Source organism: Echinops telfairi, unplaced genomic scaffold (assembly GCF_000313985.2).
Source record: "Echinops telfairi isolate 266 unplaced genomic scaffold, ASM31398v2 ScPeMD7_655;HRSCAF=1070, whole genome shotgun sequence".
Taxonomy (NCBI): Eukaryota; Metazoa; Chordata; class Mammalia; order Afrosoricida; family Tenrecidae; genus Echinops; species Echinops telfairi.
The window spans coordinates 8,072,616-8,100,461 of record NW_022104553.1 but is presented as its reverse complement, the minus strand read 5'-3'; the positions used below and the strand labels follow the sequence as shown (position 1 = coordinate 8,100,461).

Here is a 27,846-nt window from a genome sequence, read left to right as displayed (position 1 = left end):
AAGAGTATTGGAAACACCATGGACTCGCGAACTGGACCAACTGATCTGTTTTGGAAGAAGTATGGCCAGAGTTCTCCTTAGCAACTAGACTTTGCCTTACATACTTTGAACATATTAACAGGAGAGACTAATTGCTGGAGAAAGACATTTTACTTGGTAAAGTGGAAGGGAAGCGAAAATTGGAAGGCCCTCATGAGATGAGATGGACTGACAGTGTGGCGGTCATGATGGGCTCAGGCGTAGGAGTAATCGCCAGGATGGTATAGGACCCTGTAGTATTGCGTTATGTTGTATCGACTCCATGGCACCCAGCAAGAGCAACAGCAACAACAACACCACCATAAAGGAGATGGATTGACACGGTGGCTGCAACCATGGGCACAAATAGACCAATGATGGTGAGAATGGTGCAGGACCAGGCAGCATGTTGTTCTCTTGGGTGTAGAGTTGCAATAAAGTAGAACTGGCTTGACAGCACCCAACAAAGCAACAAAATCACAATATTCAGTGTAAGGGTAAAGTGTCAGATATGCTAAATTCATATCTTATTGATTGTTCCTTTACTCACTTTATACCCTTGCTTATCTAGTATGCCATTGACAGTAGAAGTCATGGTACACATTCAAACTCTTCCTGGTGAACATAGACAGGTTTAACGCATATAGTAAACTCTGTGAGGTTGGACACGAGGAAGTTTGTTTGTTTGTTTGTTTGTTTGTTGGAGAAGGATCCAATGCAATGGCTAGTCTTTACTGAAGAGAAGAAAACCTTTAGCATGAGTCAGTGCATGGGCTCAGTGGGCTAACTGGTGGGGCACCAGCTTGTAATGGGTTCCACAGTTAGGGCATCGCTGAGCATCACCTTTGTGCAGCCCAAACCAGATGATAGCACTGTTGTCCTCTTCACAGATGCAGCCCACAGGTCGCTTGTTGGTGATGGAGGGGACTAAATTAGGGTCCTCTTTGGTGCCTGCGGCTGCCATCAGGACAAGCATATTGCATGGATCGGGCCCTTGGCGTGTGGCCATCCTGACCTTGCTCTCCAGCCCCATCATCTGCTCTTCATCCGTAGGGATGCTGCCTCCACTCACCATCCTGCGCATGGTGGCTACCCCATTGGGGCCACGGGCCCTCAGGGTCTGAGCAGCTAACACTCCAGATCCTCGAAGTAACCTTGAGGAAGTTGTTTTATTCTAAACTTTTTACACTTTTAGGATAAACCACTTTCAAAAATGATAAGTTCACTCTTCTTTCTCCTCAACACACACACACACACACACACACACACACAGCACAAGTAAACAAATCTAAGCCTCCAAGAGAGATAAGAAAAAGTGAATCAACAACAGAATACACTTTCTGATCGGTCATTTTTGGAATGGAAGTTAACAACTGCTAATGCAAACTATATGTTTTTCCAACAACAGACAATTCACATGATGGTGACTTAGTACTTCTACATTCCCCATCTTTGCCCTGTTCCAATGATTTAAAATTAAAATCTGTGTGCTGCCTTTTATAGAAGTGTGACTATCTGAAGTTAGTAGAAGAAATAGGTACTTTCCTCCCACACATTTCTACAGGGTTTCCAATAGCTTGAGCAAAAGCAGACTGCTCGAATTCAACACAGTAAGCAATGTATGTCAGAGCAACGTATCCCAAACTGCGTTGTTCAGAACATTAATCTCACTCTGACCGTCAATCAGTCATCAAAGTGTTGATGGTAAAATGGGTTTGAAAATTATTTGATTGACATGGTGATACTAATATGTGTGGCAACACAGCTTTCTGTTTGTTGAGGTGTACTCATCAGTAAGTGCTTCGGTCCTCATGGCTTCTCTGCAAGCATGGTTGTGTCATCTGCATACTACAGGTTGGTAATCATTGTGTTCCTGAGGGCCGTCCTTCTTCATACAGTTGCATTTCTCAGGTTATTTGCTCAGCCTACAGATTGAATAATTACGGTGAAAGGATACAACCCCCATGCACACCTTTCCTGATTTCAAACCACACAGTACCCCTTGGACATCAGCACAATGAAATGTTATAAAATTCTTATTCTTTGAAATGTTATCCATCATTTGTTCTGATCGACACAACTAAATGCCTTTGTCTAGTCAATGAAACACAGGGAAATACAGGTCACCAGCAAATGCTAGCTCTTTGTCTCTCGCCATTGCAATGTGACTACAGCTTGCACGATGTCACTAAAATCACTAAATTTATTGGGGGGAAATGCATTCCTTTGTTGGCTGATTACAGAAGTAAACCTATGTCTAATAGTAACCATAAATGTCAGATTAATGTAAAGAACACATTAAAATGGCCTCTGACGGCTAAAAACTCTCAACCAACAAACAAATAAAAAACTCCCAAATCAAACCAAACTCCCTGGCATTTAGTCAATTCTGACTCAAAATAAACAGTAGAGATACATATTTTAAATTTTTTTTGATTCTCCACTTTGTGAGACCCCAAATCAAACTCTTTCTTTTTCTCCTACCTTTTCCTTCTTCTTCCTCTTGTTCTTCTGCATTTTATTGAGTACCTAATTTAGTTTAAATTTTCCTGTTTCCCTTTTTATGTGTCATTATACTATACACATTTCTCATATAATTAATGTGCTTAAAATTTTAATGCTTACTCTTTGTATGACTATCTTATCATTCATCTATCCATGCTAATATAGCTTGACATTTGGATTGTTTAGAATTTCTAGAATGATAAATATTACCACAAAGGGAGCCACATGTCCTACTTCCAAGAGAACAAAATATGAAGCTAGAACGTGTTCCAATCTAAGAATCTTTGTCTGAAAAATGTTCTCAGAATATGTACTTCTTAGGATTTCTAGATTGAATTCCTTAATGTAAAATAATTAGCTTGAACATTTAATGTGAACTGAAGAATCACTTTTCCATGTGGCTACTACACATAAGCACAACACAAGACAACACCAACAGTCTTATAGGCATTTGGATTCCATCAGCACCTTAAGGTCACTAGCATTTATTAATTTGGTATCACTTTTATCATCAAAGTCTTTTTCATCCTTGCCATTGCAACTGAGGTAGTCTTTATAAAAGCAAAATAAAGTCCCATCCCTTCTGGGTCCAACTTTGCAGTGTCTACTGAGTAGTAGATGCTCTTACATTTTACTTGCAAGTCAACTTTTCTAGCCCAACGCCCTTCAGACTCTTCCTGAATTCCAGTCACCCATCATTGCTAACCGCTCTATAAACACACTAAGCTCTTTCGGGCTCCACTCTCTGGCCCATGTTGTACTCGCTCTAGAAGGCATTTCCTCCATTTGTATAGCTGCCAAATTCTTGTTTGTTTCATCAAATTTAAAATTTTTATCTTTTACAATGCTCTCTGATCACCCTTCCAATTCTTCTGCTTCACTTCTATGACAACACGGCTCCTTGGATTGAAAAGTCTTTCATTTTTCTAACTGACTCCTGGGCTGTTTATTTTTAACTCTCGGTAATCTCCTGTATCCAAAAAGGAAAGTGCACTTAACAAGCACTGAAACAATATTTTTAGTTAATGATTATATGGAACCTTTTCTTAAGTATTGGCACCCATGCATGCTTCCAAAACAGATAAAATGTCTCACATAGCAAATATACAGAGCTCATCACTTTCGAATAATATACAGATTGAAATGAGAAAATATAATTTCTGAATCGGAGTAAGAAAATGCTATAGTTTACTATTCTTACATCCAAATAGTTCTTCTATTAAGAGTTTATACATTCAGTATAAGTAGTTTTGTCAACAAGTAAAACTCAGTGGAAATCTTGCTCACAAGTAAAATAAGAATTACTTTTTATAATCAATTTCAGTACATCTTCTTTTGGATAACACATTGATGAAGGATACGATTATCGTTCTAAGTTTTCCCACACACTGAGATAACACCTCTAGTCAGTTTTTTGGTTCTATTGTGTGTTCAGTAAAATATATCTGTTTCTATGAAATTCTCTTTCACGTCACATCAAATCAAGTAATTAAATGAAGTATTTGAACTATTTTGCAGAGTTTGCAGAAAGTGACTTTAGTTTGCAGAAAGTAATTTAAATATATGTAGATAGCTGAAGAATATACTCCATGTATTCTACATATTTATTATGTGAAACATAATAGATAAGCCTACTGTCTGCTGCAACTCAAGCTGTTTGAAATACTTTTCTTCTGACTGGCATAAAAAGAAAATGAGTATAACTTAGTATCCACTCTTTTATGCTGCTCAAAACTTTTGTATTTAGCAGAGCAATTCTCAACTTTTCCATCACAAACTTATGGGGGAGGACATGCACATTTCTGACACCCAGGAGTTTATGATAGGAGCTCTGGTGATGAAATAGGCTGCTAACCACAAGGTTGGTGGTTCAAATCCACCAGCCGCTCCGTGGGGCAAAGAGGCTTTCTACTCCTGTAAAGATTTACAGGCTCAGAAATCCACAGGGGCAGGGAGTTCTACCCTGTCCTAGAGGGTTGCGATTAGTTAGAATAACTCAAAGACAGTGAGTTAGTGGGGTTTTGTTTAAATCATTTTATTAGGGGCTCATACAACTCTTATCACAATCCATACATACATCAATTGTGTAAAGCACATTTGTACATTCATTGCCCTCATCATTCTCAAAACATTTCCTCCCCACTTAAGCCCCCAGCATTAGGTCCTTATTTTTCCCCTCCCTCCCCATTTCCCCCTCCCTCATGAGCCCTTGATAATTTATAAATTATTATTTTGTCATATCTTACCCGGTCCAATGTCTCCCTTCACCCACTTTTCTGTTGTCTGTCCCCCAGGGAGGAGGTCACATATAGTTCCTTGTAATCGGTTCCCTCTTTCCTACCCACTCTCTCTCTACCCTCCCAGTATCGCCACTCACACCGCTGGTCCTGTAGGGATCATCCGCCCTGGATTCCCTGTGTTTGCAGTTCCCATCTGTACCAGTGTACATCCTCTGGTCTAGCCAGACTTGCAAGGTAGAATTCGTGTCATGATAGTGGGAGCAGGGAGGAAACATTTAGGAACTAGAGGAAAGTTGTATTTTTCATCGTTGTTACATCGCACCCTGACTGGCTCATCTCCCCGAGACCCCTCTGCAAGGGGATCTCCAGTGGCCTATTCATGGGCTTTGGGTCTCCACTCCGCACTCCCCCCATCATTCACTATGGTAAGATTTTTTTGTTCTGATGATGCCTTATACCTGATCCCTTCGACACCTCGTGGTTGCATAGGCTGGTGTGCTTCTTCCATGTGGGCTTTATGGTTTATGATGAAGATAAACTAGGTTTTTATCCCCCTGTGTGAGTTGCTGTGAGTTAATTGTAACTCCACACATTGATTCTTATCTCAAGAAAGACTACTCATATACAATCAGAGACACTCACCTTAATTAAAAGGATAGTTAGAATAGAAATTAATTTAATAAAGAATTCTTTTTACATATTGTTATTATTAGTACTGAGTAGTAGACTCCTGAGTGTGAGCCAAATAAAAAGCAAAATATAAAATACTGCCCACCCTGAAAATAAAAAACTGCCTCCCTCGCCCCCAAAAAAACCCAACCAAATATTTCCTTCAATTATTGCAATAGTTGAGAACCTTCTAAGTCATTTTGCTTTGAAATTAGGAGCATAATTCAGGAGATTCTAGATATTGTTGGATAAATTATGATTGTCGAAAACAAGAGGCCATGAATTTCATAGGATGGAGGAATTCACCATTTATAAGGCAGTAATTTCATCTATTATGTGAGTCTACTCTAAAATTAACATTCCATTGGACTCAGGAAAGAGAATAAAACTTAAATGTCTTGATTAAATTGCATTATAAAAGAAAATAGTTTGTATAAGTAGTTAATGAAAGAGCAGACCCTGTATGTTTCTGCTTTAGTATGATTACCAGCATTCTTTCTGGAATGCCCGTCAGTTTACATATATTAAAATCTTATATATTCTTCCCCCACCCAACCCCGTCATTTTGTCATAAAATCGTTTTTATGCTCAAAACTATGACGTTACTATTTCAAATGTTAGCAGTATTTCCCAATGTAGACATGTTTCTGTGTAGCTTTCAAATTAAGGCTACAAGAAAAAGGTCCAGTGACGTGCTTGTGGAAATTAGGCAATGCCAACCTGACATATTGTATTGAAGTAGGAGCAGCACTGCGAGCAGAGTGGGAGGCGAACTGCCGGGTCAGCAGCTTGAAACCACCAGCCACTCTGCAGGAAAATCAAGCTTTCTCCTTCCATAAAAATGTATAGTCTTGGAAACCCACTGGGGCCATTCTCCTTTGTCCTCTGGTATCACTGTGAGTCAGCATTAGTCACCATTGACTTGTTGGCAGTGAATACAACAGAACATTGTCCACTACGGTGCTGCAAGTTGAGCACCCTAGTTTGCAAAGTACTTACCACTCCAACAATGAACTCAAACAAACCAGTGATCAGGGTGCTGGCACAAGACCAGACGCCATTTTGTTCTGTTTATACAAAGACTAGCCATGAATTGGATCATGCTCAATAGCAATTAAAACAACAACAACAACAACATCATATAGTCTTTAAAAATCGCCTCACAGTTTAAATAGTTTCAGCTTTGGTCTATCCTTGGGTGGCCAGTCTTACATAGCCAACTACCTAGTTTTAGTTTAGTGGGCTGTTTGAAAGACATCTTAAACTCAAGAGATTCCCCCCCTCTTAAATTTGGTCTTTGCCCATTGTCTCTACACAGACTATGCATCTGTCTTAACCAGGACACAATTCCTACTCATTATCTCAGGACAAGTTTCCATAATTTCTTCCTTAGATAAATGCCTATGTCCTGTCTAATCTTTCTACCACAAGCAAATCCCCACCTTATATCATATCCCAACCAGAAGAACTGAGTTGAAGTATAAGTATGACCATCTACTACCACATGTGTTGCCTGTCCATTAAAGCTAGGTGATAAGAAAGATTGGAAGCACATGCATGTGCAAGCGTGGGCATGCGTGTGTGCACACCCACCCACACTCACACCCACCCACATCCACACCCATACAATCGCTCAAGCATAGGCATTCATGCAACATTTTCAATGCCTTCCAAAATCTTCTAAGATAAAGACCAAAATTTTCAACACAGTACATGAAGTCAAGACTCATTTGTTATTATTGTCATCAGTTTGCTCTACTCCAGCTACATGAACTTTCTCTTGGGCCTAGCGTAACCTTTGGCAGATATTTCCCCTCTTATTGTGTTGTTGCTAGCTACTGTCAAGTTGACTTCAATTCAATTCATGACCTTTTTACACAACCGAAGAAAATATACCCCGGTTCTGAATCACACTTCTGATCACGGGCATGTTCGAGCCCATTGTTGTAGCCGCGGGCTAATCGATCTCCCTGAGAGTTCCCCTGGCCTTGGTAGGTCCTCTGTGTCTCCACTCATTATACCCTTCTCTAGCAATAGATCTTCCATGATAATGGGATCAAAGAATGCTGGTGGGACAATGTGTTTGCATTCTTGCTTTCATTTTCTAAGCTTCAGAAGTAGATCGCTAAGCTTTCCTTTCTATCCTAAGTCTGGAAGCTTTATGGATATTTGAAATGCCAGGGGCATAGCAGCTTGAAAGCCACAATAGCACAGCAAACTGAAAAAGGGTTGATGGTTCCCCACTGTAGTACTTCTCCCACACTCTCCCTTGTTGAGCCCTTCCTTGGTTTACCTTCTACCTATCCTTTGGAGATAACTCATATGTCTTTCCCTGCCCCTCTGGATGACTTGATTCACCCTATACTGTACACTATTCTCAGTTCTCCCTGTACAGTTAGCAGGCACACATTTCTTTTGTGAAAATTCAATTACTATCTCCTTCCCATACGAGATTGTAAACTCCATGTTGATGGGACTTAGTGTTATTTTATTCTCTTGATATTTTACTGTTCAATGTCACCCAACAAGTTCAAAAGCTGATCTTCTAATTCTTAGAACATTTATCACTCTACTTGGGTAATTGAAATACGTTTAAACTTAGAATACTGTATGTAATTAACATCCCCAGCTTATTCATTTGGCATCCACTGTGCTCACTTTTAGGTTCCCTGGTGGTGACTGAAAGGTCAGTGGTTTGAAACCACCTGCTGCTGTGTGGAATTGAAAAATAGGCAGTCTGCTTTTGTAAGTATTTAAAGTTTTGGAGACCCAACAGGGAGGTTCTACTCAATCCTATGGGGTCACTATGAGCTGAAATGGACTTGGTGACAGTGACCTTGGTGAACTTGGTGCTCGTTGTGGCGCTCTGGTGGCCCCGTTGTTAACTGCTTGACTGAACTGAAGGGTTAGCAGTTTGAACCTATCAGATGCCCCATGGGTGAAAGATGTGGCAGCCGGCTTCTGTAAAGATTGGACATGGCCTTGGGAATTCCATGGAGCAGTCTTAACTCACTTGTTGACAATGGGTTGCATTCAGTTCTTGTAGATAGATATCTCAAAGGCACGTTGGATGTTGCTGTGAACAAAAGTGCCAGGTTCAGATGGACAGAATGGTGACCTATTCTCTGCATTCCTCAGATAGAAAAGGGGGGTTCTCACCTCACCCCAGTGAACAACCATAAGAAACAATGGTGGTGTTATTTTTTGGTCTCCTTCTCTGCAGAGGTTAATGTGCCCTGACAGCCAGCTCTGCTCTTCTCTGAACCCTCTATCAGATGTAATCAGTGACAGGGAAGTCAGGCAGCAAAATTTGCATGTGTCAACACACACCCTAGATTCTAAAAGAGAGCTTGTGAATGCAGAAACTATTTTAAGATGAGCTTTGAAACAATTTTAGTGTCTACTTGCATCTTTATATTATTGGAGCTTTTTAGTGTATCATTTAATGTATCAGAATACATGGATAACTCATTATTTCTTTGAGAGGAATCATGGACACATTTTGAGACATAAAGATATTGTAATACAATGCTAAATGACATCTTTGCTTTTGCACACATTTGAAACATGCACGGAAACTCTTAATGGCATAGAAGGTATGTGTTACCCTTGCTGTGTAAGAATTTAACCACCTTGGTGTGATCAGGAATCTAATAACACAGGTAGAAGAGCACTACACGAGGGCACACTGCTGGCACTCACTCACTCACTCACTCACTCACTCACTCACTCACTCACTCACTCACTCATTCACTCACTTTTGTTCGCTCGGATGTAGCGTGTGAAAGCCCAGGCAACCACTTGGTTGTTTGGATGTTGATGATGAGAATGGAAGTTTCCCTGAGGAAAAAAGCCATGAGAGAGGTCAAGCCCCCAACCTGACCTGGAATGTAACTATTACCCTACTGGTTAGTGGAAATTGGAGATCAAAGACCTAATGTGTCAAATGTATTTGGCTGTGAACTGGTTCATGAAAAGAATGAAAAGAAGTATTTGTGGCATTTTGGAGTAGAAAAATGGATTTGCTCATCTTGAAAAAGAAATAAAATTGTGAATAATATGAGAAGATAACATTTTATAACTATTGACTCCTAGAATTTTTCATTCTTTTACATAAGTTAAATGATACACAGATTTTTTTTATTACATAACAGATTTTTAAAAGTGTACAAAAGGGCAGCATTCATGTTTTCTGACCCATCATATTTTGGGTTTATTTATATTTATATTTGGGTATATATATGTTTATATATGTATAATATTTATACTTGGGTTTATATGTATGTATGTATGTATTCATATTTGGATTTATATATAAGCATACATATATTTAAGAACTTCAGATTTGAGAAATAAAGATAAAAAGTCTGTTAACAGTGAACTTTTTCCTTCCATCTCTCTTTCTCTCTTATTTGTTTCTTTCCTTTTCATGAGTAGGCAGTTACAGTGTAGGACATACTTGTTCAGCTCTCATTTTGGGATTGCCTAGATCAGAAATGCCATGGGGGATGTGGGTGTGGGGAACAGCTTGTTAGAAATCCAAATTCCTGAATTTCGTTGGAGACTCACAGGATCCCCTTCTCTGAGGAGAGCTATTGGACTCTGAATATTATGAGCACTGCCCAGGGGACTCTCTAGATGTCGAAATGGAAAAACCATTCTTCTAGAAGATTTTCAGAAAACAGATCAGAAAGATGCCACGCACACACGATTCCTAGGAAGTCACACGCGCTTTCTAAATAACTCTAACATCTTTCTGTGTCTCTCCCCCTCAGTGTCCCATTTGGTCCTATAGTCTACTTTCTTTATTCTTCTGAAGGTGGCCATGATTGTAGCAGCGGGGAAGGGTTAGCAGCTGTTTAAGGCACCTGAAAGGAATCCAGTCCTTGAGTAGATTTCATTCCTATTTCCCTCTCCCCACCTCTTCCTGACTCTGGTTTTGCTTTGCTCTCTTCCATTCTATTTCAGGTGTCTAAGGAATTTAGGATCCTGGGTTTGAAATAGGTTATTGACATTTTCTAATGACTAGTTACAGAGAACATACTAGCATTGAATAGAGGGGCAATGAGTCTCACAAGAAAACATGTTTATTAAAGCTAATCTTGCCTGGTTTCTGGGTCTGGGTGCTGTTTTGATACTGAGCAGGAGGACTCAGATAAACAAAAGCAAGTTTGGGGCTGAGAGGAGACCTTTCCTGGGCATCATCAGATCCAGATAATCTTTTTTTTCCATCTTGAAAGCCAAGAAAATTTAGAAATACTACTCTGATGGCAAGCAATCCAGAAGGCAAAATATTGCAGGACCTCAGAAAGCACATTTGCAAGCAATTGCATTAACCATGCAGCTACAAATGAAGGTAAGAGTTAGCAGAATTCCACCTGAGTGCCTTTGTATTTTATGTACAAACGTTTGAACAACTGAGACCCAAGAGAGTTATTTGAGACTAGGAGATCATTTCTGATACAACCCAGACACCAGCGCTGGGCAAGGATGGTTTGGGACCACGGAACTAAATCAGAGGACAGAGAAGAAAATGATGAGCAAAGGATTCAGAACAAATTAGAAAGATTTCCCTGATTCTCTGCCCAAGGATTTCAGTTGTAACTTTACCGGGTGACTGGCTACCCTGTTTCCCTGAAAATAAGACAGTGTCTTATATTAATTTTTGCCCCAAAGATGCGCTAGGTCTTATTTTCAGGGGATGTCTTATTTTTCCATGAAGATGAATATGGTACATGTTTATTGTTTATTGTTTTATTAAAAGAGACCTCGCACTTCCTGTCTGCTCCGGCTGCACTGTGGCCAACAGTGAGCTGAGCGGCATGCCCACAGCTACAGTCCAGAGTCCAGAGTTAACGGTAGCTTCAGGGGCCTTATTTTCAGGGGGATGCCTTATATTTCAGCGAGAGGCAAAACTGTAAATAGGTCTTACTTTCGGGGAATGTCTTACTTTCGGGGAAACAGGGTAGTATTCAGTATTCCAACCACTGTCTGTCATCTAAAGGGCATTTTGGATCTTCATCACGGTGCCCTAACATTTCAGTAACTTGTATGTATTTGGGGCATGCGCTTTCACTTTTCCTCTCAATGAATTGTATTTATTTACTTCATGATTGGTCATAATACATTTGCACCTTTCCAGGAATTCTTAAGGGGAGGTACTACAAATAGTCTCCATCACAATGCTCAAATGGAAACACCTAGTCAAGGAGCATTGCATTCTGTAAAGGATATACTGATTTAGAGTGTAGTGCCCTTCCATTTGTAAAATTAATGTTGTCAGAGAGGTGTTCGAGTAGCAGTCCAAAGGATTGTCTCTTGTCTGGGCAGGGGCAGAACAAAGCACTCCTTGAACTTCATTTTTGGTTTGCTGCTTTGAATCAGAGGAGTGAGGTGTGGCATGGCTGGCTGTAGGGAAGAGGAGTTGAACAATCTTGTGGAACTGAAATCAAAGGTCTCAAAGTGCTCTCTGTTCCAATATTCTTGTCAATCTTTTCATTTCCTTAGACGCTCTAGACATCGTTTTGTTGGTTTTTCTCTTTTCCAAAAGTTCTTTTTGCTCCCTCTGTTTCTTCACTGGAGTGTTATGGCTGCACATCGTGGTCTGTACCTGTTTCTTTTAACTTGCTGTTTGGTACACCTGGACAGAGAGAGCTGAGGAGGGGCGGGAATGCATTGCCTCACCGCCGGCATATTCCCCACTAGACTGTGGGAGGCTATAAATCATTTTATTAGGTTCTATTTCCTGAATCTTTGTTTTAGGGATTGGGGGAGGGGGGGAACTATAGAATTTGAAACAGATTTATTGAAAGGCCTTTGAGAATAAAAGGCATGGGATGACCCAGCTGGCGCTGTTCTTGCATAACCCAGCGAGGGACTCCGAGAAAAAGACTAGTAATTAGTTTCATTTGTAGGTGAAAGAAGGTCTTTGAAGACGTCTGGCATTCATTATCATGGTGGTCACTGTTGCCTTTTCCAAATCCTCCTTTTTAAGATTGTGCACCATCAATTTAGTGGGCTTTGCGTCTACTTAGGAGGAACGGGGTACTTAATCCAGGCATAAGTTGTAAAAGACTGAGGTGAATCATGTAGGCATGGTTAAATGATATACAATGTCCCATTTGGGGGAGTCTCATCCTTGAAAATTGAAATATAGGTTTTTGGTTTTTTTGTGTGTGTAATAGAAACTTTGCTCTTTGTTCTAAAGAATAGGCCAGTATTCCAAATAAAAACAACAGTGCGAATGATCTTCAGCTGGCTCTTATTCTTGGTCATCAGTTCAACCCAAACCCAACCCAACCCAACCCAACCCAACCCATTGCCACTGAGTCGTTCCAGACACATAAAAACCCTATCAGATGAGTCAGAACTGCTCCCTTGGGGTTTGTGAGGTTATCCAAGTTTATGGAAGCATTCTATCCACTTTTCCTCATCAAATGGCCGGTGGGTTTTAAACTACCAACCTTGTAGGTCAGCCCTTAACTCATTGTGTCATTAGGGTTCCTATTGGCCCAAACATATTCCTTAAAGAAACTAAATGAAACAAAAAGAACCTGTTGTGGATTCCAAGTCCTCTTTGCCCAAACTCCATACAATCCTAGTGTTCATGCCTCTTGGGATATCATTTTAATGACTACTGATTCAGGGAGAACTGTTTGGTCATAATACATTTGCAATGTATTATGAAGCTTCACTTGGTGACTTAATGGTTACCAGTTTATATCAATGAACATCCAAATTGCCCATATACAGGGCCCGTGGAGATGGAGTCTCTGGACCCTCTGACCTGGTAGGTGTCTCTGTGTTTGTCCCCTTGCTTGAATTAATAGTGGACCCAAGATACCTTCAAGTATAACTCACACAAAACCAAGTTCTATTTCCCCTCTGCTCTCTCATAATTCTCCTGCAATGACTATTTAATGTAATAATGATCATTCATTGATTCTTCATTATTTATTAGGCAGAAGTTGCACTTTTTATGAGTAACACATTTAATAATCCTTATGAGATATTTATGATGTTCTTTAATACTTTTACATTTTACACATTAGAAGCTTTTACATGGAGAGGCAAAATAATCTATACAAGTTATGCAGTAGATAGTAGACGTGTTTTGTACTAAATGTAGCATGGTCTGATTCCAGGATCCAGGTCTTAGCTATCAGCCTGACTCGGCATATAAAGTCCAAGAGCCATGATTCCGTGCATGCTTTGACTTGTGATTTTAAAAATGTCCTATTTCATTGTGCACTACTCCAAGCCTCAGTATCTCACGGTTCCCAAAACCTAGAGCGCCTTCCTCATAACTGTATTTGTCCTCCCTCTAAGCCGTCACAGACTCTGGCAAGCACGTTGGTCATTTATTGCTGAAATTACCTCAAAACGCAGTGACTTGGATCAATAAGCATGTATTATTTCACAGCTTGGGAGAGTTAGGGATCCTAGAGCAGCATAGTTGGGTGAGTTTGTCTCATGGTCTCTCCTAAAGTTGTTATGCTGTGGGCTAAAATGTGACTAGGGCTTCCCAGAAGGCCAAGTCATGTGAATCTTGGGTAGAGTTCTCAGTACCTTGCCATGTAAGCCTTACTACCAAGATGTCTGAATGTCTTTCTGTTTGGGCAATGGGCTTCCCCCAGTGCAAGTGATGGGAGTTGCAACCTGCTAGTACACACTGAAGGTGAGTTAAACTTCCGAGAATGAATGGATGCATCTTTAAAACCACCTTATGCAGGTACTCGAGAAGTTACTGCCTGCGAGGTTCTACTTACCTCAGGACCAAACTTCAGTGATTGTGGCATCTATGATGTAAGAGAAGGAACGCTGCTTGGAGTCAAGTACAATTGTTTCCATCTAAATCTTGCCAGCTAACAGTCCTATGAGCTTGGGCGTTAGCTCCTAGTGTGGAAAATGGCTATAGTAATCCTTTCTCTCTCTCTCTCTCTCTATCTATCTATCTATATAATTATGAATTATCTAATCATGTAATTATTATGAGAACTTCAAACTTAGAATTTCTGTGAAGAAATTTTGTCAGGAAAAAAAGCTATGCAAATTGAGTGTTTTTGAATGTGAGTTCAACATTGCTTTCACATTTCTCAGAAAATAAGAAAATAATAATTGTTGATCTAGGAAGCACATCTAAAAACCTCACATTTTCTTCAGTTATTCAGTGGATCAATTTTTCAGTAAGCCTATATCACAGGGTTCATTGAAATCAAGAGACATATTATTGAATATATAGTCACATATTTTATAAAGATAAAAATAAGGAAGCCATTGTTGTTGCTCAATAGCATCAAGTCACTAGCGGTGAGATGCACAACACAAGCCTGGTCCCGTGTCATTCTCACATTTCTTAAGTTTGAGCCCAGTGATGCCACCATGGTGTTTATCTATCTTGTTGAAACGCTTCCTCTTTTTCACTGTCCCGATACTTTAATAAGCATCATATCAATTCAATAATATTCTTTGACTTCCCTCCGATGGACCTCCTGATATAAATCTACTATATACATCTGAAAAAGCCATTAAGTAAAATAAGCCAGCTTACCAGAACATACAATTGAATTTTTGAGTCTCCAGGAAAAAGACACCAGGGCTAATTAATGAATTATGAAATGCACACAGTTGTAAAGATAATTTATGATACCTATTTCTCATCAAAAAGATATTGTCATCAACAATTCCTGTCACGGAATACGAATTACAAATTTCTCTTTTCCTTTCCACAAAGTAAAGATAACAGCAAAAATTAAAAAATAAAATACATTGTGACTGTAAGGATTTTATTTGGAATCTCAACACACTGAAATTTGCATAAATTTAAGAAAGCAAAATTAAAATCCATTAACACTTGTCTGTGGTAAATAACATAAGCATGCTGTTTTATTACTTTTTATAATAATTTTATTGATGGCTTGTACAACTTTTACCATAATCCATCCATCCATCCATCCATCCATCCATCCATCCATCCATCCATCCATCCATCATGTTAAACACACTTGTACACTTGTTGCCATTATCATTTTCAAGACATTTTCTTTCTACTTGAGTCCTTTGCTCAGAAGCAACAAAGCCCACATGGAAGAAGCACACCAGCCTGTGCAACCACGAGGTGTCGAAGGGATCAGGTGTAAGGCATCATCAGAACAAAAAATCTTACCATAGTGAATGAGGTGGGGAGTGTGGAGTGGAGACCCAAAGTCCATTTGTAGGCCACTGGAGATCCCCTTACAGAGGGGTCTCAGGGAGGAGACAAGCCAGACAGGGTGCAATGTAGCAACGATGAAAAATACAACTTTCCTCTATTTCCTAAATGCTTCCTACCCCCCACCCCCCCACTATCATGATCCGAATTCTACCTAGCAAATCTGGCTAGATGAGAGGATGTACACTGGTACAGATAGGAACTGGAAACACAGGGAATCCAGGGCGGATGATCCCTTCAGGACTAGTGGTGTGAGTGGTGATACTGGTAGGGTATAGGGAGAGTGTGTTGTAAAGAGGGAACCAATGACAAGGATCTATATGTGACCTCCTCCCTGGGGGACAGACAACAGAAAAGTGGGGCAAGGGAGTCATCGGACAGGGCAAGATATGACAAAATAACAGTTTATAAATTATCAAAGGCTTATGAGGGAGGGGGGAAGGGGAAGGGAGGGGAAAAATGAGGACCTGATGCCGGGGGGCTTAAGTGGAGAGCAAATGTTTTGAGAATGACGAGGGCAATGAATGTACAAATGTGCTTTACACAATTGATGTATGTATGGATTGTGATAAGAGTCGTATGAGTCCATAATAAAATGATTTTAAAAAAAAGAAAGATCTTGTCTAGGTTGACTGACTGCTAGTATAGCTAAATTGGAAACAAGTAGTAATGAAGGGGAAGAGAGAAAAACAAAAAGAAATATTGGTATGTAGTTGGTGGTGGTGGTGGTGACACAGCTGACATTTATTGAGTGCTTACTAGATACCTTGCACTCTGTGGATGTAGATTGTCTTATTCCATACTTGCAATAATTTAATAATGCTACTACAAATAAAATAAGAGTAGCTTTAAGTTATTGGAATATACTGAAAGCGATCCATATGTATTCCCATTATAAAGAAAGGAACCCAATAGAATGTGGAAATTGTCAAACAATATTATTGATAACACGTGCCAGTAAAATCTTATTGAAGATCATCCAAAAACAGTTGCAGCTGTAGCTGTACATGAATTGGGAGCTGTCAGGAATTCAAGCCAGAGGGTGTGGAATGAAGGACATAATTGCTGAAGTAAGATGGATCTTGGCTGACAACAGATAATACAAGAATGATAGTTCCTTTTTATTGACTATGCTAAGGCATTTTACTCTGTGGTTCGTAATAAACTATGGATAGATAGCCCCAAGAAGCCTGGACATTCTCAAACATTTAAGTGTGCTCATTCAGAACCTATAAACGGCCCAGGAGGCACTCATTCTAACAGAAAAAGGGTGGACTACCAGGTTTAAGGTCAGAGAAGGTGTGCATTAGCGTTATAGCCTTTCACTGTATTGCTCAATCTGTATGTTAGGCAGCTAATTTGAGAAAGTGGACTATAGGAAGATGCACGTGACAACAGGATTTGAAGAAGATTCATTAACAATCTGCAATGTGCTGGTGCCATATCCTTGCTTGCTGAAAGCAAAGAAGACTTGAATCATTTACTGATGAAGATTATAGGCTGTAGCCCTCAGTATGGATCTCCATATAGTGTAAGGCAAATACAAAGTCTTACGACTGGGCTAATATAAACAGCATGGTAAATGGAGAAAAGATTAAACTTGTCAAGGATTTCATTTTACTTGGCCGCACAATCAACATTCATGGGAGCAGCATTCAGTTAAGAAATCAAATGATGTGTCACATTGGGAAAATCTGCTGGGCAAGACATCTTTGAAGTGTTAGAGAGCAAAAATATTACTTTGAGGACTAAGGCGAGCCAGTCTCAAGCCATGGCATTTTTAATAGCCTCATGTGTGTGTGAAGCTGGACAATGCGTAAGAAAGATCAAAAGAGAATAGATGTATTTGAATCATGCTGTTGATGAAGATGAATTGAATGTACCATGGATGGCCAGAAGAAATAATAAATCCATATTGGAAAAAGGACAGGTAGTATGCTTTTTAGAAACTGTGATGGCAAGACTTCATCTCATGTACCTTATCAGGAGAGACGAGTCCCTGGAAAGGGACATCATGTTTGGTGAAGTGGTGGTCTGTGTCAAAGAGGAAGACTCTCAACCAGATGGATTGACTCTCAACCAGATGGACTGACTCTCAACCAGATGGACTGACAGCTTCAATAGAGGGCTCACACATAAAAACAGTTGTGAGGATGGTGCAAGACCAGGCAGTGTCTCATTCCACTTAAGATCATTATGAATTGGAGCCAACTCTTTGACACTCATAACCATGGAACAATTTCTTGAGCATTTACTATGTCTCAAGGTTTGGCATGGGACTAGGCATGTTACCTGAATTCTTTCTAGGTTTTCAGATCAGGTGGGAAGACTGAAGTGCAATAACAAGCCAAAACATTTCTATCTACTCATTTCCCACGTGTAGAAAGTAAGGTCCACATCCAGTCGCATCTTGCGCTTTGCTGTTGTTAATTTCTGTCCAGTTGGGCCCCGACTCATGGTGATGCCAGATGGGTACAAAGGAATGAAGTTTGCTGCTGCTTGCGCCACCTCCACAATCGGTTGCATATCGGCCCCTGGTGATTCATAGAGCTTTTCTTGGCTGATTTTGGAAGCAGATTTGCCAGGCCTCTCTTCAGAGCCTGTTTAGTTTGGAAGCTCTGTTGTCATGGCAACATCCCACCCACCATTGATAAATAGGAGCAGTCTGCCAGTTAGTTGCAATGGCCAGAATTAGACCAGCATCTCTTGCATGAAACGTGAGAATGCTACCACAGAACTACCAATGTCTCATTGTTTGGGGTTGTGTTTATTTATTTATTTTGCATTTTCTACTAACCATTCTGAAGGCTCATGCCGACAAATATTACTGATAATATTAATATAAACAATGATAGTAACAATATCACCACCATGATCACTTCTACCCGCCACCAATAGAAAAGTATATTTGTAAAGCACATTTATATAAGGAGGGTTGGTGGCTATGGGGTATGATTTAAACCTACCTGCCACCATGTGGGAGTAAGATGTGGCATCTGCTCCTGTGAAGATTTATAGTGTTGGAAACCCTAAGACAGCTGTGAGTTGGAATCAAGTCCATGCAGTAGGCTTTGTTTGGCCTTGGTTCCAATTTATGAAGTTCATGACGAGGGCAATTGCATCTGATAGAAAGATTGAAAACCCGAAGAACTTTCTCTGAGACATAGTTTGTTTCCTTTCACTTTAAAATAGAGAAAAAGAATAACTGACCTAAGCACAAGATTTTGGGAAGGCATCATTTACATGGGCATTGTCTATAATCAATGGCCCATAGACTCGAGAATGAATGAAGAGCATTACATTCTCATTCTCTCTCTCGCTCTTGCGCTCGCTGTCTCACACACAGCAAATAGAAAGTCATATCTAGGAATCAGTTGTACATTAGAAGTTCAAAGAATCTTCTTAAAGGAGGTGCTACCGTATATACTTGAGTATAAGCTGACCCGAATATCAGCCGAGGCACCTAGTTTTACCACAAAAACTGCATTAAAAATGTGCAGAAAAACTCGGCTTTTGCACGGATATAGATGGTATTGGATGGTGCCTGGATTCTCTTTCAAGGAGCCGTGGTGGCCCAGTAGTTAAAGTCCTAGGTTGTTCCCTGAAGGGTTATTGGTCAGAACCCAACAGTTGTTCTGTGGGTGAAGGAGAAGGCAGTCTGCTCCTGTCATGATTTATAACCTTGCAAGCACCATGGGGCAAGCCTGCTCTGTCCTTTAGGTTGCTATGGGTTGGAATCAATTTTAGAGCAGTGTGTTTGGTTTTCTGAGATTTATTGAGGTTTCTTTAATATATTCCTTTTGGAATAGGGGAAAAGAGTTCAAAGGGATGTCTATATGCGGAACCTAACTAACTGGTTAATTCTTTGATGACTATCATTATAGAGATGTCTTTGTTGACCTAACAATGTCTAAGTTTGTGGCTTTGCACAGAATCGTATGGTTAACATTCTGTTGTTGGGCGATGTGGAATTGGTCCCTGATCCATGGTAGCCCTTGCACAAGAAAACAGAAGGTTGCTCAGTGTCATCCCATCACCATTAGCATCCGCGGGGTTTTAATTGATTGTTTTTTGCAAGTAGATTGTCAAGACGTTCTTCCTAATCCATCTTAGGTTGGAAACTCCCCTAAAACCTGAAACACCAGCCTCCACTGACAAACATGTTGACTATGGATTGATCCTGGCTCTCCCACACTGACCGTTAGCATACATGACCACTGGCCATATGCCCATGTTCTACGAGTAGTTGTTCCAGCATCTGTGTCTAGGTTTAAGATCACCTTCTGCCTTCCAAGTGCCTTAAAAGTTGGCTTAAAAAGTCACAGCAGGCACCCAAGTACTTTCTTTATAGAAAGTCTACCCCTTGTCTTTTAAAGTGGAAATAGCATTGCAGAAACATACTTCTGCTGTTGCTGAAATATTAGAGTCCCAAAAGGAAAATGTAAATCATAGCTCTCTGGAGGACCATCTCAGATAATACATAAGAAATATGTTATATTTTTAAATTGTTAGCCAAAGGTATAGGAAGTATAAGTAGGCCATTGAAATATTTAGGAAAACCCATAGATAGAAGGTATAGCATATTGTATCAAATGCTCCCCTTCTGGTCCTGTCATTCTATTTTTCCAGTATAATACAATTAGGAGTCTTTCAAATTTGAATCACTCAATTAAATATGTTACCCGTATTTTGGAAAATGGGGAGGAGCGAAGCAGAAAAGGGCCACATAGATCTGACTCAGCAGGCTTGAATACACATACAGATAAATGCAATTAATTGATGGATACATATCTAATATGTATATATGGGTGTGTGGGTGTATATATCTGAAACCTGGTGGCGGAGGGTGTTAGGCATTGGTCTACTATCAGCCAGGTCAACAGTTCAAAACCACTAGTAGCTCTTTTGAGAAAGAGTTATAGTCTCAGAAAACCACAAGGGCAGTTCTACCTTGTCCTACAGGTTTGCCATGATGCGGAAGTGTCACAAAGGCAGTGAGTTTGCTTTGGGATTTGGGGTCTTATGTATGATGAGATTATGCCAAGTTTAGGATTTGCAGCATTTGTCATTTTTCTTCCCATGAAAGTGGGTATTATTAGCATACAATTAAAGGTGGTCTATTTGTCTAAGAAATTAAATCATAAAATTTTAATTCAACAAATCAAGAACATTCTAAATTATTCGGCTTCCTCGTTTTATCGTTTCTTTATGATCTCAGCCAATATTAAAGATGTTGAGCAAGGAGCATTCAGCCAATGTTGTTGTTGTTGTGAGCTGCCATCGAGTGCAATCCGACGCATCGCGGCTCCCTTATGCACAACAGAATGTGCCATCCTTGCACACCTGTTCTGAGGCCTTATCCCCTTGTTGCAGCCACTGTGTCAATCCATCTTGCTGAGAACCTTCGCCCCCCCACTCCACCAGTCCTGCTGTCGACCATGATACCCTTCTGCAGCGACTGGTCCCTCCTGACAGCAAGTTCGAAGTATGTAAGACCAAGTCTCACCATCCATGCTCCAGAGGAGCACTCCAAAAGAGATGAGCTTAGCCTCGAAACAGGCTATGGTACTTTCGATCCTGTTCTGTATACAGTACCACAATTCACATGCTTTGAAACGTCTGTGGTTTATGGACTGAATTGCTACCCTTGTGGGCTCCTTATAAACCAAACCCACTGCCATGGAACCAGTTCAGACTTCAAATAACCCAGTATAGGGTCTCTGAGACCATAAGTCTTTAAAAAATTTTTTTATTGGGGGCTCGTACAATTCTTATCACAATCCACACATACATCCATTGTGTTAAGCACATATGTACATTTGTTGCCATCATCATTCTCAAAACATTTGCCTTCTACTGGAGCCCTAAATATAGGCTGCTCATTTTTCTCCTCCCTCCCCCCTCTCCCCTCCCTCATGAACCCTTCATAATTCATAAATTATTATTATTTTGTCATATCTTACACGATCCGACGTCCCCCCCTCTCCCCCGCCCTCTTCTCTGTTGTCCATACCCCAGGGAGGAGGCTATACGTAGATTCTTGTAATTGGTTCCCCCTTTCCACCCCACATTCCCTCCACCCTCCAGACATAGCCACTCTCACCACTGGTCCTGGTCATCTGTCCTGGATTCCCTGTGTTTCTAGTTGCTATCTGTAGCAATGTACATCCTCTGGTCTAGCCAGATTTGTAAGGTAGAATTTGGATCATGAAAGTGGGGGGGAGGGTGAATTTAAGAACTAGAGGAAAGTTATGTTTCTTCGTTGCTACCCTGCACCCTGACTGGCTCATCTCCTCCCCACAATCCTTCAGTAAGGGGGTGTCCAGTTGCCTACCGATGGGCTTTGAGTCTCCACCTTGCACTCACCCACATTTACAATGACATGATTTTTTGTTCTTTGATGCTTGATACCTGATCCCTTCGACAGCTCGTGGTCACACATGCTGATGTGCCTCTTCCATGTGGGCTTTGTTGCTTCTGAGCTAAATGGCCGCTTGTTTATCTTCAAGTCTTTAAGACCCCAGGCTCTATATCTTTTGATAGCTGGGCACCATCAGCTTTCTTCACCACACTTGCTTATGCACACGTTTGTCTTCAGTGATTGTATTGGGAAGGTGGGCACCGACTGATATGATGTTTTTGTTCTTTGGTGTCTGATAACTGGTCCCTTCTACACCTTGTGAGACCATACATCTTAAACGAAGCATACAGCTCTGTCTTTCTCCCTTGGAGCAGCTGGTGGGTTTGAACTGTTCACCATGGGGTTTAGTAGTCCAATGCTTACTGGGAAGGACAACCAGGGCTCCTTTAAATTTCCTTATAGCTCTAACAAACAAGGTCTAAAGCTCAATAAAGCTGCTGTCACCCGTTGCCATTGAGTCAACTCTGGCTCATGGCGATCCCACATGTTAAAGCAAAATTATGCTACAAAGTGCTTTCAATGCTGATTTTTTGGAAGTAGATTGCCAGCTTTAGCTTCTGAGGTGATTCTGGGTGTACTTAGCACACTAGGCTTTTTGCTACTGGCCACATATGTTCACTGGACCACCCGGGGACTCCAGTAAAGCTAGCATATCATTATAACTATGGTTTCAGTGGTTTCTTAACTCTTCTAGTTAAGATTAGTTAATATGCACATGTTCAACGAGGTCCCCAGTAGCACAAACAGTTTGTTGTTTGGGACTACGAACATAAAGGTTGGAGTTCAATTCCACTCATCACTTTTGTACTGTGGACAAAAAAGTCTAGTAATTTGTTGCCATGAAGATTACAGCCAAGAAAACCCTATGGGGTAATTCTATTCTATAACAGACTGTAAAAAATGGCAAGGAGGCACAGATGGCCTGTGGGTACACAGTGAAGAAGGAAAATCCAAGGTCTCACCCATTCTGGGCCTAGTGCTAGGAGATAGAGGTCAGACGGGGGGCCACTAGCCATCCTCTCTTACTCCATTCGGACACCCACTGTTCCTCCCACGACTCTCAACTTTTCCGCTGGGTTTGACCTTTCGTGGCAATGACCACACAGAGCTCATAGACAATACTCACATGAAGGAGGTTTATTGGGAAGATTAACAGATCACCACAAGCCAGAATCAGAAAATATTAAGGATATAGTCTTTTGCCTTTTGCCTATAGCAGTGCCTCACCTCAGGGAACAGCCAAGTCTTTCTGGGGTTGTCAGCCTCTCAGACATATATGTTCTTGGTTTCTGGTCTCCATGAGCATCACCAAGTAGAGATGCTGCATCGGGCTACTAAGATTGGGACCAGCATACCTCCCTTGGGTGACCTGTGAAGAAACTCTACTGCTTTTTGTACTGAACTAGCAGCAAGTGTTTAAGGACTACCCCTTGAAATAAGTGTGAGCTATTATCTTTGTTCGAGAGTGTTTTATTTATTACGATTATAAGGTGATACATTTCTGAATGGGTCTCTGGGGCAAGTTTGCAAAGGACATAATTTCAAGACTTGGAAAAATAAATAAACAAAATGAGTAGGAGTCTGGAGATGTCATTCTTATGTCAAACCCTTTTACTGATTTGCCTGTTGATTTGTGCAAGTTGTTTAAGCATGCTTTTACTCAGCTTTATCCTCCAAAAAGCTTTATCCTCCAGACATAGCTTTATCCTCCAAAAAGCTATGTCTGCATCATCCTTCAAAGGGATATGAGATAATAGATGCCATATACTTTCCCAGGCTCAGATAAATAAGGACACTATACATCTCTAGAGTGTGGTCTTCGATATTTGAAAAGTTAACGTGTCTGTTGATGAGTATGGGAACTGCATTGGACATATAACCCTATACCAGGAAATGTTTTTGTTAGCACTGTCACTTAATGCATTCAGTGATAACCTTGAAAATAGGGCCAGTGGAAGAGACAGGGCTACCAGTGTCCAGAGATAGAAGATTTCACCTATGTACTTATTGGCATAAAGCAATAGATGAGCAGTACTGTGGACCCAATAGGGGGCATATTGATCACAAAATGAGTTTGTGATGCTTTGAAACGGAAAGATTTCACGTGAATGCAAAGATACTTTTAAAATGAAGGGGCCAATCAGATGTATACTTTGCATCAGTGAGACCTATAGTTCAATAAAGGTTCCTCGAAAGCCATTGTGCCATTGCACTTGTGATTGATGGCCATTGGCTATAACAATGGAAGGCAGAACTGTTTGTTCTTCAGAGGTACCATAGAGCACCATTGTCAAATTCCATTATGGAAATAAATATAGCTGTACATGTTTATGTATATTTAAATCCCGTTCCTCCTAGAGTTTGGGGAACCAACCTAAGGATGAAAGGGCAGGAGCAGGGTTATGGAGTGGTAGCGAAATGTTTCCCAACAAAGTTCTTGTTGGAAAAGTCCTTGCTACCCCTGAAGAGTGAACAGACGCATTCTTGTGATGGGGAAAAATCCCTCTGCACCACTTCCTGGCCTTTTCCTCACCAATGCAGTATTAAATAAAACAAACAAGCAAACACAACTTTTCCATAATAAGCCCCCAGGATCATTTTGTGTCCTTTGGAAAAATCTGTCAAGCTTACCCCTTTGCAATCCTCCTTCAACAACAACAATTACCCAAACAGCTACCTTCTGAACTGACTTCTCTTGTCTTGAATGTAACTGGCCCAGCAGAGACCCTAGAAAGTCACTTTTAGGAAACTAAGATAGTTTACAAATTAGACAATTATAATACCGAAATACAGAATTTAGACAATCCTGAAAGAACTTGTCTGCAGCCATCCACTGATGCCAGAGACTTGTTTAAACATATTTTTATTTTGAGTAAAACCATTCATGTAGGAACTGGAATCATGGTAGCAATTGTTTTTTATTTACCCTCCAATATATATTGTGTATATACACACACACACACATAGACACAGACATGAAGAGACTTTAAAAAGTTTGTGAAAAAATTCCATTATCTTTTAATACCTTTCCCACAGACATTTGGAAGCCCTCTTAAACATAGAATTTCCATCAAGTCTCTAAAAAGTATAAGGATCTAGACATTTCTTGGGGGGATGCAGATGGAGTTGAGTGGGCCTGATTTTTAATGCCTGCTATTTTGAACTCTATGAAGAAGGAACTTACCTGTAAAAAGAGGCTTCCTTTCCACCTAAAGACAACAGGCCATTAAGTCTAACACAAAGACAATGGCTCTGAATATAATGAGAGTCAATGCAGGGCGTCAAATAAGGGCTTTGTAAGGACTTTGTTGTCAAAAAAAATCCGCCTTTGCCTTCAAATCTGAGTGAAAGAAATCATCCAAATGTCACATACCTTTATCTGCCAAAATGAGCACAAAGGGAGCCTTTGTCTTTTTCTTTTCAACGGAGTTCTTCCTTAATACTTGTTGTGCCAGCTCCGTACAATGTAGGAACTTCATTCTGTGATAACTGAAGCCCTTCGGTTTATGTGATTAATGAGCACACACACTTTCACTCGCTTTCAGCCATTGCACTGAAGTCCGGTGTGCCTGCTCGGAACCAACTGCCTGGATAAAAAGCCACTGGTCCTGTTTGACTTGCAGAAAACCTGCCAAGGGTGGAATCATTTTCCGCAGTGATTCCTCATCTGCTACTTCAAATATTTCTCTCCCTCTTGACATGCCTATGAGTACTGGTGACCTAGTGGTTAGTCATTGGATTACTAACTGCAAGGTCAGCAGTTTGAAACCACTAGCTGCTCCAAGTGAGAAAATTGGGCTTTCAATTAACTTTAAAATGTACAGTCTTTTTAAGACACAGGGGAACGTCTATCCTCCCCTACAGGGTCACTATTAATCAGTATTGACTCCATGATAGCAGAGAGGGTTGGTTTTTTTGGCTTGAAATCCCTTGATCAACATCCTTCTGGAACTCCAAGAAATTTCTTTGTTCAATTATTTCATTAAATAGCTGCAGATTTTCATTGATTCATTTTTTCCCTACTACCACCAGTTAGCCATGGAATGTAGAGAGTTGTTTATAAGCTATTTTATGAAAGAATGATTCTCAAGATTTTATTTCGGCAATCATATCTGACAGTAGGGTTTACTTTATGATATAAGTCCCTAATACCTTCATTTTTCTGATTATTATTTATGACGCAGAAGAAGAATGAGGAATGATAGGTGGAGAATGAGGGGGAGGAAAGGAGTAGATCTTTGGTTAGTGTTTAGTGATTATTTCTTCAATATCCTTATTGCATATACAAGTCTATCCCTTCCTTTTATTGAATTGGAACATATTTCTCTCAATGAATCAGTAGAGAGAGGGATGATAATTTCTTGGTGGATCTAACTGGAATTATTTTATACACACACACATGGGTGAGTCAAAGGTATTGCTATAAAATAACAGAAATCTTTATTAAATAAAATATATCAAAATGTGAAGTTATTGTTTCCTGATATATCTATCATCTAAGCTTATACACTTCTGAAGATGATGCTTCCGTCTCGTTAATCCTCTGAAAAATTCTATGCTCTTCAATTTTCACTGCCAAATGGCAGTTTTGGGGTCCCTGAGCAAATCAAATCATGCTCCTTTTTGAGTTCTTTGAGTTTGGGGAATGAAAGAGAGCCTGGAGTTACAAGATCAGGGCTGTAGGGAGGACAGGGCAATTTTCCCAACAAAATTCTCATAGGACAGCCCTTGGCATCCTCAAGAGCATACACAGAGTCATTGCCATGATGGGAAAATAAATCGCTGCAACTTTCCTAGTCTTTTTCTCACAATTCAGTTGTCAAGCGTCTCCATGACAACCCGGGATCACGCTGTGTCCGTAGAGAGAGGCCTTGAAGGGGACTCCCCTGGAACCCTGAGACGAGCTGCCCTACCTTTCCGACCTTTCTGCCGTGAATTCTTCCATGAGGTTTTCCTGGATTTCCTTGATGCACTTGTTTTATGTGGGGCAGCATTCCTGTAAACTTGGTGAAAAACATCAATAATTTGGGAACATGTCCATTCGAGTCTTGTTCAACATTTAATATTAGCCTTACCTCAAAATATTTTTCCCCATGGCACAAAAGTATCATCTTAATTTATCTTTTATAAAGAATTTTATTGGGAGCTCTTACAAGTCTTATGACAATCCATACAACAATTGGAACAAGCACATGGTACATAGTTTGCCATCATTATGTTCAAAACATTTTGTTTCTACTTGACTCCTTGGTATCAGCTCCTCTTTTTTTTCTCCTTCCTCCCTCCCTTACCCACCCACATTAATTATAAATTAATTTTATTTTTATATCCTGCACCATTCCCAATCTCCCTTCACCCATGTTTCTGCTGAAAAGTATAATCTTTAGAAGGCACCCAAATGAGGCTGACAAATGGATTACTGAGGAAACTTGTCTACAACCATCCACTGATCACGAAGACATGCCTTAACATGTTTGCTTGCCATAAACCTATGTACGTATGCCCTGGAAACGTGATAGCAATACTTATATTTTATTTCCCCTAAATCAAATGTTTTAGGCTTCATTTATGATTTCCAGCTGTGTTAGACAGGGTTCTCTAGAGAGAAAAAACCAAATTGCTGATAATTTAATATATTTATTTATAAAGATAAGTAGATATAGAACAAGGAATGAACTGTTAAATCATATACAGTTAAATATATAATACAAGAAAGAAACAGTTAAATTATAAAACACTACAAATGGCTCAATTCAATTCACTGCCGTGAGAGAGAAGTGAGA

At 40.2% G+C, this 27,846-nt stretch overlaps 1 protein-coding gene across 1 annotated transcript in view; it reads right to left on the bottom strand.

Moving 5' to 3' along the window:
- Positions 1–793: 793 nt before the first annotated feature.
- Positions 794–27,846, bottom strand: part of LOC101657136 (cytochrome c oxidase subunit 5B, mitochondrial-like) — a 101,667-nt gene continuing 74,614 nt past the window's right edge. The window contains exon 2 of the mRNA XM_045292257.1: positions 794–1,192. Within this exon, the coding sequence (XP_045148192.1) occupies positions 794–1,192 (399 nt within the window). The remainder of the gene's footprint in view (positions 1,193–27,846) is intronic.